At 38.9% G+C, this 13,456-nt stretch overlaps 1 protein-coding gene across 1 annotated transcript in view; it reads left to right on the forward strand.

Annotated features, from left to right (window-relative positions):
* The first annotated feature begins 10,690 nt into the window (after window positions 1–10,690).
* Window positions 10,691–13,456, forward strand: part of GALNTL6 (polypeptide N-acetylgalactosaminyltransferase like 6) — a 1,261,291-nt gene continuing 1,258,525 nt past the window's right edge. Inside the window, exons 1-2 of the mRNA XM_032298886.1 lie at window positions 10,691–11,245; window positions 11,669–11,975. Coding sequence (XP_032154777.1) covers window positions 11,838–11,975 — 138 coding nt within the window. The 5' untranslated portion in view covers window positions 10,691–11,245; window positions 11,669–11,837. The remainder of the gene's footprint in view (window positions 11,246–11,668; window positions 11,976–13,456) is intronic.

Raw genomic sequence — 13,456 nt, forward strand, 5'->3', positions numbered from 1 at the left:
CTGCAGAATATTTTGTGTAAGTGATTTTTGAGAATAATTTCAATGCTGAGACTATAGAAATCTAACATATTCTCTATGGGCAGTGATAATATTCAGATATTCACTTACATGTTCATTCATTTGAAAAACATGTATTGAGCATTTGCAGTGTGCTAGGACTAGGGATGAGATGTTTTTCTTGGCTTTGTTTCCTTGGATTACTATAATAAAAATGTTCCTGCTATTTGGAAAAGACATAATATTTTCAAGCACTAGAGAGACTTTGAACCTTCAATGTTAATATGTAGATATGTTTGCATTTATTCATGTATACAAATTTAATAGCTTCAACATATAATTCAGTTCTTCCCATAAAATAAAAAAGATAATCAGGAATAAAATGTTTTAAATCCTTAGTACTAGTTGGAAACTGGCTAACAAAAAGTAATCATATTTTAATTTGGTAGGTTCCACTAATGATAAGATATAATAAGGGTATATTTCTGTGTATCGTGGGTATAATTTTTAGAATCTATTTGCAACCTCCTCTTTACCAGCTGTCTTAGTCTGTATAAGCTGCTGTAATAGAATACCACAGACTGGGTAGCTTATAAAAAACAAATTAATTTTTCTCACAGTTCTGGAGGCTGAGAAGGCCAAGATCAAGGTCCTGGCAGTTTTGGTTGTCTGGTGAGGGCTGCTCTACTCTTCCAAGATGGAGGCTTGTTGTCACATCCTCCAGAGGAGAATGGTGTGTCCTCACACAGTGGGAGGTGGAAGGGCAAGCTAGCCACAAGCTACCTTGAAGTCTTTTTTTTTAACTTTTGTTTAAGGGGTACATGTGCAGGCTTGTTAGATGGGTAAGTAGCATATTGCTGAGGTTTGGGGTATGAATCATTTCATCACCCAGATACTAAACAGAGTGCCTGATAAGTGGTTTTCCAACCCTCAGTCCTCCTCCCTCCCACCTCTAGTAGTCCCAAGCGTCCATAGTTGCCATCTTTATGTCCATGTGTACGCAGTGTTTAGCTCCCACTAATAAGTGACAACATGTGATATTTAGTTTTCTCTTTCTGCATTTATTTGCTTAGGAAAATGGCCTCCATCTGTGTCCATGTTGCAGCAAAAGACATGATTTTGTTCTTATTTATGTTGAAACCTCTTATAGAACGGCCTTTATCTCATTCATGAGCGGAGGAGCCCTCATGACCCAGGTACCTTTCGGAGCCTCCAACTCTTAATACCAACTCATTGGCCATCAAATTTTAACACTTGAATTTTTAAGGGGACACTTTCAAGCCATAGCACCAGCTTTATGGAAGAATATTACTGTTGTGGTGTCCTTTATAAACTGCAACAGACATATCCAGCTTTTGAATTCTTGCAAGGAATTCTCAATGAAAGCCCAGACAAAAAAAATGGATTCTTAACGCCTTCATAAGCAAGAAAATATAATATATATTTATAAATCTTGTTTAATGTGATGTCAATATTTCTATCCGGAAACTACTTTTGAAGTTTTAGCTAAAAGATGAGAAAACATTATTTGATATATCAGCTCAGCATATCATGAAAAGCAAATGTCACTAAACAGAGGGTATAACCTACGATTTTAAAATTTATCAGGATTATATCTATTTTACAAAAGGTTACATTAATTTCGGTAAAATGAACAGACTTTTGTCTAATACAATGAGCTCAGATGTTAAAATTGGAGAGACATACCTTCATTTCACAGACTGGTCATGTATTAGCTGTGTGACTTCCTGCAAGTTCCTTTATCCCTGAGCTTTGGTTACTTATCTTTGAAATGGAGGTGATTCTTACTAAAAGAAGGTTTGAGACAAAGATTCTGTAAATACTAAATTAGATAATAAATGTAAAATATGTTTAACAATGTGCCTGATACATAATGAGCACTTACCAAACAGTATTATCAATAGTATATGTTAAATTATCATTAAACAATAAGGTATTATTGTTACTAAAACTTTAATCATTAATTACTTAGTAGTGTGTTTTAAAGGCTCCATGTCTTGGATCAAGAAACTCTGAGTTTAGCTGAGGGTAAATGTCACCATCAGATTAGATGAGGGACGACTTTTCTCTAATTTGGGGGACAGACTGACCATTAAATTACATGCAATTCTTACTCTGATTTACAAAATAAATTTTATAATGTGATTAACTAATAAATGAGATCTAATTATTAGCATGTTTTTTTAATTAATCCTGGCTATGTACATGAAACTTTATAGTAGGGAAAATTTTAACATTTCAGAAAACATCTTTATATTATATGTTACCTGTTTTGATCATCACCATAAGCCTTGAAATAGGTGTAATTTTCCCATTCCACACAGTTCCAGAGGAAGACAGGCAGGATAGTTTCATGTCTTTTCAAGGTCATTCAGATGGCAAGTAATGCAAATGGGGTTTGAACATACACTTTCCTTGTCCTAGCTGTTCTTTTCACTGTCGCTATGTTGACTGCATACAACTTCTTAAAGCTTCTCAAAGGGGGATCTCAAAAGATATATTTAGTTACCTCTGTGAAATTGAAAATCGCAACTCTTACAACTAGAAATAATTTTTGGATACCAGAATTATTAACGTAATTCATAGGTATTTCAGACGTGATTAATATGAGCTTCTTTCATGTTGAGGGTTTTGTTTGTTTACTTTTTATAAACATAAGCAGAACTGAAGTGTTCAGACAGAATGACACACTGAACAGGGAAATAGTGAGGATTGGCTATTGCATAGAATTTGTTAGTGCTATATGGTGATGATTTTATAAAGAATGTATGGGTGTTAAGATGGACTGCATGTGAATTTGGTTAGGCCATTTGTCCCTAGTTACTATCTCTGTCTCTCTCTCTCACTCCCCACCAATACTTTAGTGCATCTATCCATGCATAGTAATTGCTCCTTATTTCATTTGACAAAATATTTTATCAGTATTAAGAGACAGTTAAAATTTTTGCTGCATAGTTATGTTGATAGAAATTATATGTGTGTATGTGTACACATATGTACAAAAATATATAGAAAGAGTCAAATTAGATCCTCAAAGACTTCCAAAAGAAAAGGAGCAGACATACATTACATCTGAAATCTTGTAAACTTGAGTTTGTTTGGATAATAGAAAGATGGTTCAGTACTGGTTTTAGGAAGACTAGTTTCTCAATAAAGTGTATTGAGCATGTTAATGAATGGCTAGCTATGAAATCCTCAGATTGTTCAGATAAGATCAGAAGGCAAGGATAGCGAACCCAGGGACTTTTTAGCTTTTAAAAAATGTTCACATTAGAAGTTTGAGAGGGTCATATGCAGTAAGTTTAAAATTCATTTTGTCTTAGTTTCACAATATGGAAGAAAAAAATTTAAATTCTCATAAACTAGTAATGTTTGCAATCTATTCATTTTCTTTTGATAATTGCTTTTAGAGACAAATACTCTTGAATAGCACAAAATTAAATACATTCCTTGCTTTGGTCATTAAGTGCTTAACATAATTATGCTAATTAAAACTTTATTATCAATTTTCTGTAGACATCATCTTTTCCAGGGTCTAAACTGCTGCTTTTGGCTGCACTTGATGCTGCTAACTCTTCTGCTTTCTAATGGGATAAGGAAATTTTACAATTGCTAATCCACCTTCATAGTTTTGGCCTTATCCACCTCATTTGATGAAATTGATCACTCCCTTCTTTTAGAGACAGTTTCTTCATTTGACTTCATTTTGCAACACTAACCACTACTTCTCAGGGTCTACTGCTGCTTTCTCCTGATCTCCTCAATCTCTTTTGGTTGACCACATTTGCTTGTTCTCTTATCTATACATACTCACTTCCTTGGTATTCCATTTTATGGCTTTAAGAACTCTAAGGACTTCTTCACTTTTATTTCCAATTTAGATTCCATGTACTCACTTACTCCTGCAGAATTCCAAGGTCTTATGTCTGCATGCTTATTCAACATATTCACCATTAGCAATGTCAATTTGATAATTCTAAAATGAACACTTGATTGTCGCCTTTAAACTAGTTTCTCCCAATTTCTTCCCATCTCAGCAAAAGATAAATGCAATCTTCCCAGTATTTCGATCTGAAATTTGGAATATGTTGGGACCTGTCTTTTATATCCTACATTCATTTCAATAACTATTCAATGCAGTTTCATTGTCAGAGTATTCTGATAATATTTTAACCACTTTCATCATCTCCATTACCCTGATGCAAGACACCACCATTTTTGGATTATTGCAACTAGTCTCATCTTATTCCTATCTATCATATAAGCTATTTCTAGAGTTGCCATCAGGATAATCTTGTTAAACATAAGTCCGATCACATCAGTCTCTACTCAAGGCATTTCAGTGGCGTCCCCTCTCATTCAGACTAAAAGCCAAAATCTTTACAATAGATTATATTGACACGATTCCCTACTCCATCACCTCTAGACCTTAGGTTCATTATTCTCCACATTCAGTGCCCTGTGTTCCAGACCATTTCCTACTGAAATCCCAAACTCCTACCTCAGGGGCCTTCACTGGCTATTCTTTCTATTTAGAATTCAATTTCTCATGACATCTAATAGTCACTTCCTTGCTTCCTTCAGATATTTGTTCAAATATTACCTACACAGGACCGTCCAGTATGCTTTATTAGAAATTACAGTTGATTTTTGAACAAGGGGTTTAAAGACACTGATTTGCAGCATAGCCAAAATTCTATGTATAACTTTTGACTTCTCCAAAACTTTACCACTTACAGCCTATTGTTACCAGAAGCCATACTGAATAGTCAATTAGCACATATTTTGTATGTTATATGCACCATATACAGTATTCTTAAAATAAGCTAGATAAAGAAGTTAAGAAAATTATAATGAAGAGAAAATATATTTCCTATTCATTAAGTGAAGCAGATCAGTATAAAGGTCTTCATCCTCTTTGTCTTCATGATGAGTAGGCTGAGGAGGAGCAGGAAGAGGCAGGGTTGATTTTCTTGTCAGAGTAGGAGAAGTGGAACACAATCAATGTATAAGTGGTGCCTCGCAGCTCAAACCAGCATCATTCAAATATCCACTATACACCACTCTAGCTTTCAGTATTCCATAATGTTTTTCATTTTCACTGCCTTATTTTTCTCCACGTCTTTTTTTTTTTTTAATTATTAAACCACCAGGCTCCACACTTAATATGTTTTTGCTGTGGATTATCTGATGACAGGATTTTTTTTTTCCTGTAGTATTCACTATTGTATCTTGAATTCCTGGATCATTTAATATATTCAATATAGGTCTTGTTAATTGAAATCAGTATGACTTAGAAGGGAAAATGTTTACACTTTTTCTGTATTTATTTACTGCCTATTCATAAATATCCTACCCAATAAAATTCTGTATATCCAATATATAATGTGTACATGGCATTCTTTTATTTTCTCTTGTTCCGAAAAAGAAAAAGTAGAACATGCAATATGTCATTCAATGGCTTCTCAAGCATGTTTCTCTGGCTTCACTTATTAATTGTATCTCTTTAAAATGTTCATTCATATTTTGTTTTGAGCTAATATAAAAAATATCTTTCCTACAAATTTAACATTCTCTTTATTACTGTTTGATCTCATCATTTCAAAAATTATTTGGATTTTTCACTTGAAATAAATGAATGTCGTTTACTTGTTCATCACAAGCAAACTTGTGTTTAAGTTGACATGCAAAACACTCTTTCTAAAATGGTGCAAATATTTTACACGAAAAGATAAAGGTTAAAGCTAAGATAAAAATCTGATATATGATCTACATAAAATTGTAATCATATGAACTAAAAATACAGAATAATATATATAATATGTAAAATACAAACATATGGTTAGTTACTTTACTGTACCCCCTTTTTTATACTCCACACAAAATATGAATAGAGAGGGTTCCAGGTTATAAAACTAGACTATCATCTTTTAAGTTATTTTGTTGAGCTCCTTTAATAATCTTAGTTTTAAGGCAGAAATAAAAGAGAGAGAGACAGAGAGGGAGAGAGAATTATCACCTTTTGTGGAAAGATAATAATAAAATATTAGAAAAATATGGTATAGTGGTTAACAGCTGGGAATCTAGCACAAATTGCCTGGGTTTAAGTACCTGCCCTAGCACTTGCTAGCACTTATTTAGGAAAGATGCTTACCATCTATTTGCCCTTGTTTTTTAAACTATTAAATGGAGATATTAACAGAAACTACATAAATAAATTATTTATAAGATTAAATGACAATGTTTGGAAAAGGATTGGGTTATATATCTGGCATGTAGTAAGTGCTAAATATGTGTGTGATCACTAAATAAACAGGTAAAGAAAATACATTACAATAAAGATTTATTCTACTGGTAGAGGAAAAACTATTTGGAAGTATATTTCATTAGTTAGAGTTTAAACTTCATGGGGTAAAGGATCTTGTCTAGTTAGAAAGTATTCAGGTCAAGTAGAAATAACTTCCTTCTTTCCCTTTTAGGACTTGCCACTTTTTAACTCCTACCACATTTAATTGCAACCACCTTTTTAACTCCCTCCCGGTGCTGGAAATTCTAATGTTCAACTTTTTATCCTCTGTCAAACAGCACCTGAATATATATGGTAATGGACTCAGGGCTCTTTTGGTAAGGAATGTAAATGATGATAGAGACTGGGTAATATCACAATTTTAATATGTAATTTGATTCTTGTTTTTCCTTATCATGTAGTGGCAAATACTGAAATTCTAGAGAAAAAAATTAAAGATTTTAGTAATGTGTCATTTTAATTACACAAAATGAATTGTATAATTTAAATGTACTTTTATTAAAATTGCTATTTAGTGCATTTATCTCTCCTTTTTTGTTGCAGAATCTTTAAAAGAAAAAAAAAAAAAAGGTAATTTAGCCAAATACAGTGTAATAAGAAAGTAGCCTAGTAGTTTATCCAGAGTAAAAACTTTCAAGATTTTTTTATATTCCAGAGATCTCTATTACACAAAAGAAGTATGAATGCATCTTAATTTCTAGACACATTATCTTTATGTTTTAGTGCTTGTGCCTTCTGATAAAAAACTTGGAAAACACTCAAATTTAAATGAAAATAAACCCTACCAATTCAAGACTGAAGATAACTGATAAATTTCAATATAATTTCTTAAAAATGTAAATAGTTACTATTTTATAATCTTAAAAATAATGCAATTTACATTTTCTTTATAGTTTTATTATATTTAATAACAAAAGCTTATCAATTTGCAACTCTAACGTGTTGGGGTAAAAACATATACTCCAAAGTTTGTTGCTGATGACCTTTGGTTTGTGAAACGACAGGCTTTCTCCAGGCATTTTCTTTGCAAATATAACACTTTTAACTAGTTCATTTGAAAATATCTGCTAACACAGCAAAATCATGGCTGCACATCTTTCAAATTAATTTCCATTCCTGTCATCATGTTTTTTTCTAAATATAAGGTAATAACAGTATTTCTACCCTAAATTCAAGGCATTTCCTGTCTTTGTACCAACTGAACAATTCTACCGAACCCAATCTATGAGAACCTTTCCCTGCTTCTTCCCATCATCTGGTTTCTAATCTGGTTAGGCCTTCTTTATGAATCCCTACCTCTGTCACTTTGAATATCTAAGGTGGGTTACGAATGGCCACATATTCTCTGTCATACTTTTCAGTGAAATGTCAATTTTATCCCCTGTCTCCACATCATCCTTGAATCTGGGCTTGTCCAGCGACTGCTCCCTAAGAGAGGCTGTGCCAGTTCTGGGCTTAGCTTTTAAGAGGATTTGACAGTTTTTGTTTTCTCCCTCTTGGAACACAGGTTCTTGGGTTACTTTCTCTTGGATCCTAACTACCATGTGATGAGAAGCTCAGGCCACATGCAGGGGCCATATGGAGGAAAGCTGAGGGTCTCCAGTTGACAGCCCCATGGCCTCCCTGCTGACAGTCACTGCCAACTGTCAGCCATGTAAAGTAGCCATTTTGGCTCAGCCCATTCAACCTCCTAGGCCTCGGCCTGTGTCAGCAAGTGTAACCAGCCAGCTGAGCCCATTCAATGCACAGAACCATAAGAGAAATAGCCAAATAATTGCTTTTTTAAGTCACTACATTTTGGAGTAGAGAGATAACTGAAGGAATGTCCTTCTGCCTCCTTAAATATAGGGCTTAAATTTGGCTCAATTTAAGATTAGTACCAAAGCAGCTTTGGTACTTTATTTCAATTGCCTTTGTGTTGTATTTTCAACTACAGTCTAAGTTATTCAAAGTACTGATAGTGCTCTGTTTTCTTTCCATGTGTCCCTATAGCTATTAGTACATTATTAGCGGCGTCTGATTACCTGAGGTTGCCAGTTGAATACTAACAGAACAGAGTGCAAATAGGACATAAAGTGGGTGTCTTTCTATATAAGGCAAAATTTAAAAGACCATGTCCACCTGTGTGTGTGTGTATATATACATATACACACACATATATATTATACACATACACTTATATTGATGTTTAATCTGAATTGTCAGAGCAAAAAAATTAACTGTCGTGGAGCTTTCTCGTTTGTAAACTCAACCTAGCGTATCAATTTTAGTTAGATACATTGTCATCCGTTGGTAATTTACATGAGGAATTGTGAAAGAATACCTGACTGAAGACAAAAGAGAAATTATGCTTTGAATCAAAAATAAATAAATTTTACAGAGTAAAAGAGAAATCTAAAGTGAGGATCTAGAATTGTGCTGTAAAACAGAGGTGAGCATAACTTCCTCCTTTGTTTCTACCATGTATTCTGCATGTGCTTGATTGGGGAAGTAACAGTGATTATGTCAGCGCACTGCAATTCATGATGATGTTCTCTGGGTGCTGTATGCAACACCACTTACTAGTGTAACAATGATGAAGCATGTTTCAACTCAACACCCTGGAGTCAACAAACAGAATGATAATATGTCCATTCCTGAACCAAGACGATTTTTTTTAGGTATTAAAAAAACAGGCATTATTTAAAATGAGAGATTTTATTTAATTCCAAGTGCACTTTTGAGTTATTTTACTTTGAAAATTAATAGCTGTATCAGTACTTAAAAATACATCCAATATAATTAAATGATTCTCCAAGTGTATTTCCTTGAGCACCTCACAATATTCCCAGGAAACCTCCCCCTGCTACGTTGCTTCCCAGAATTCCTATTTGTGTCTCAGAGCTGCATTTCCTTAGAAAAAGGTTAGAAAATAACACTGACTACAAAAGGCACAGTGTATGTGTGGGGGTGGGGGTAAGGAATTAAGTCCCTTGCACTCTAGATCAAGTTGCACTTATATAAAATTTAGAGGTAATTGATCTTTATATAAAGGACACATTCAACAACATTTATCAAATATGGTTTTATACTATTTTAAAATTCAAACAAGTGATTCACCAAAACAAGTATTACAGCATAGGGCTTTATTCATGCAGCCATACAGTCGATCTATATTGTTCAAATACATTTTGAATTTATAATGCGAATAGTTTTTAAGGCATAACTTCACACTCAAATCTAGGTCTTTCTCAAGTGAGACACCAGAGAGAGAGTAGAAGGGGGAAGAAGAGACAGGGCAAGAAGAAAAGGAAGGAGGGACAGAGATGACGATGAGAAAGAAGGAAAAGAGAAAACACCAAAACACCATCTGAAGTCTACAGGCTTATCTATCCCAAGCATGTGGGCATCCTGTCTAGGTTGTAACAAAGAGGTGACCATGGTGTGTCTTGTTGGCTCTAGACAGGCGGATTCAGCCTGCATTGCAAGCATGTCTGTTGCCTGTTCTAAGTCCCCTTTCCTTCCGGAGTTGTGAGAGCTAGATCTGAGCGTGCCGGTGCTCCGTGCTGGGCCCGCTGTCCCTTGGCAAGGCTGCCACAGGTTCCTGCGTGTGCGGTCAGGGGCGTTGGTGCATTGATACGTTAGGCAGAGGGAGGGGTACCATCTGCCAGAGTCCTATCTTCATCCCCACGTTTTCTGGCCATCGCGGAGGAGGGTGCGAGGACAGGTATCCCTCGCAGTGACAGGCGCGCGGAGTGCGGTCGTGCGAGGCGGGGGAGGAGCGGGGTGGCACTATCATATCCCAACCGGGGCCCCGTGGATAGCGCCGCCGTGAGTCTCCAGGGTGTTCTCCAGAAGCCGCTGCCCTAGAACTCGGAGCCTCAGCTCGGCCTCGCTTCGGATCCTCTTCCTCCTCCCTCCCCACTCCCTACCAGGCCTGAACGGCAGGACGCGCGGCCCGGGGAATACCCTCTCCGCGGGACCTGCCCAGCCCCGGGTCGCCTCCGCCTCCCGCAGACGCCGCGCCCCGGCGTGCCGCGCTCCCGCCGGCACCATGGAGGAATCCCCGGGACACCCGCGCGCCGCCGGCGACTTTTCCTCTGGAATCTCTGGCCTGGCGCCCTCTGGGTGACTTGAAAGGGCGCTGGCAAAGCTGTCCGTCCCAGATTGCCCGGAGAAGCCCAGGCACTGAGAGAGAGGACCCACGCAGGCGGGGAGCCCCCTCTCCTCCCTCAGCGTCACGCTCGCCCTCCGCCGCCGCCTGGCGCCCGGGTCTGTGTGTGCCGCGTCTGGAGGCCGCGCGACAGTGCCCACCCCCGCCGGGCGGCCCGCCTTCCCCTCCCCTCCCCTCCCCTCCCGGGCTCTGGGCTGCAGGCTACCGCTCGTGGCGGACGCCAGAGGCATCTCCGCGGAAGACTAGCGCCGGGGAGCAGGGCGCGGGCGGCCGGGGGGAGGCGCGGCGCCTCTCCGCCTTCCGCTCGTCCTCGCAGCGCCCTCACCCGCTTCCAAGCCCCGCACGGACTTCGGTGTCTCCGCCTCCATCCCCTCCACGAGAAAAGGAGATTGACAAATACCGACCTTTAGGTGCCGGCGACTGTTCTGCGGGTTCGTTCCGGGGCCGGAAAAGAATGGTAACATGAGCTGCGGAGGGCGAGAGCGTCGCCGCGGGAAGGGACGAGCCTGAGGGGCAGAGCGCTCACTCTTCAGAGGACCGCGCTCTGAGGAGGGCGCTTCCACTTCCTGGCTGGACGCCGCTGACATCTGTAGCCTTCGGATTCCCGCCGGGTTCCCGGGCTCCGAGGCGCTGCCTGCAGAGGAGCGTGCGGACAGTTCCTGGCCCTCCCTCCGAACCGGAGTTGTGCCCGGACTCCTAGTCCCTTGGTTCCGGGGGAGCCCGGTCGCCGGCACGCTGGCTCCGGAGGGAGTGGAACTCGAGTTCAGGTGGGTCATCCCGAGGGGAGCACAGGAAGAGGGGTTCGGGGAAGACCAGGAAGGGGACGCTGTTCCAGTGTCAAAAGCGGACACTTTTCTTCCTGAGCCTCGAAGGGGTTGAGCCAGTTCCTCTTCCTCAGTTCTCTCTCCTCACCGGCTCTACCCCGACCCAGCCCTCCCACACTGAGGGGGTGGGGGCCACAGCAACCACGGCAGCCACAACTCCGGTTTCCCTAAGTATCCAGCATGCTGTTGACTTCTTCATAACTTACCCTTAGTCCAAGAAACGATCCTGTTGACTCCATTGCTTCATAGTAATGGAGGTCAATGGGCTTAATGATTTCCTCAGTCAAGTCATTTATGTCTAAGCCAATAGATAATGCCTTCGTCATAGTTTTCTGGGGGGAAAGTAACTGTGCGTTTGTTCTGCAGATGGCCAACTCCCTCTGAATCGTGCAGATTGGTGCTGAGCACGCAACAAAAGTTTGTAGCTTCTCAGTTTCTGGTGCCTCGCAGGGGAGAGGAAAGGAATTTGACGTTAAACTCAAGGAGCAGTCAGGGAGCCATCTCCTTTAACTTTTCTTCTCTGTTACCATTTGCAATGAAGAGAAAACAGAAGAGATTTCTGCAGATGACTTTGTTATTCACGGTGGCTTTAATTTTCCTGCCTAACATTGGTCTCTGGTCTCTGTACAAGGATAAGCACCTGGTGAAGTCGGCGGAGCCTGGGGAGCAGCAGGTAAGTGCCTCCCAGAGAACGATCACAGGAAGATTGGTAAGGCAGTGAGTGACCCTCGCGCGGGGACGCGGGAGAGCCGGTGTGGAATCGCCTTGGGTTTTCTCCCAAGTCTCGAAAGAGCTGATATTACAAGACTCTAGAGACTCTGGGGTTTATTAAGCAAGTAGCTGTGTTAAGATTGCAGCCACTAACATCGTGAGATGTAAAACTAGTAAAGAAGGATGAGACGTCAAGAAGAAGAGAAGATAACCTGTCACCATGGGTCTTAGGTTGATTTTGACTTGAGGTGGATGAAAGGTCACTGTTCAGTTATGGAGGTGGGAGTGGGTTTGGTGCAAGTTTAGTGATAAGGATAGATTTTTGCGTTCCTTTTGGTTTGCCATGTCTATGTTCAGGTGAATTGAGCCAACTAAATCATTAAGATTGTGAAGTGGTTCCTAAAAAATCAAGCTATAGTTTTCAGTATTTTGGTTATCAGTTTTGCTTAGCTACAGCTTTTTACCCTGTGGAAACTTAAAGTATCTCTTTCGTCTCCCCTGTTGCTAAGGTGCTGCGATGGGGTACACAGGCAGAGTTATTAAGAATGTTCATTCCGTTTCACAGTCGCTTGATAAGTTTGTTGCTAATAGCTTGCTGTCATATTGGAAACACCTATACTAAAGATATGTAGTATATGTTTTCTTTCTACTTAATATGTAATCCATTAGTATGACTTAACATGGATCAGAATAACTGTGTTTCCTAGTGAACAATAATGCAAACTATACTTTCCAAAATGTTGATGAAAATCCATGTTGTCGAACTCCTTGTTTTTTTAATAAATAAAATAGCTTCTCTAATAAACCTTTTAGGCAGCCTTCTTCACGATATTGATATATCGCTTTTCCAGTTTGTCCTGTGCCTCACCTTGGAATATTAATATTCTTAATTTCAAGGGTCATCACCCCTGAACACTCTGTACCTTCCACACAGAGAAAATGTTGAAGTAGTCCCATTCCTGAAAAACAGCAATGTATAGTAATGGCCATTAAATATTTGCTCTTATACTTAAGTTAAATTTTCTTTTTGCACAGTGGTTAGTTGTGAAATATAAAGAGGTACTGTAATCTGCTTTTTCATTATGACAAGAAGTCATTTCCAGTCTCTTAACTTCAAAGAGAATGAGTTGTCCATGGATTTCTAGTGAATTGTTATTTCGAGGGAAAATGTTGACATATTTTCATTTAGTTGTTAATATTTATTATCCTTTCTAATAGGAATTCAATTCTGGTTTGAAGTATATTCTGTTTTGTCATTCCAGTGAAAAAAAGAAGATGGACACTTTGGATGTGAAACTTTTTTGTTCCTATTTACATCATTCAACCCTTGATGTAGAACAGGATTTTAATAACTTTAGTAGTCAATATGCTCTTATGTAAAATTTCCATTCCATGTTGGTAAAATAAGAAAGGCAAAATTGTTTTTTTCCTTGAAATTTGCTA

Source organism: Sapajus apella, unplaced genomic scaffold (assembly GCF_009761245.1).
Source record: "Sapajus apella isolate SASKATOON/1434 unplaced genomic scaffold, GSC_monkey_1.0 scaffold39, whole genome shotgun sequence".
In the NCBI taxonomy this organism is placed as follows: Eukaryota; Metazoa; Chordata; class Mammalia; order Primates; family Cebidae; genus Sapajus; species Sapajus apella.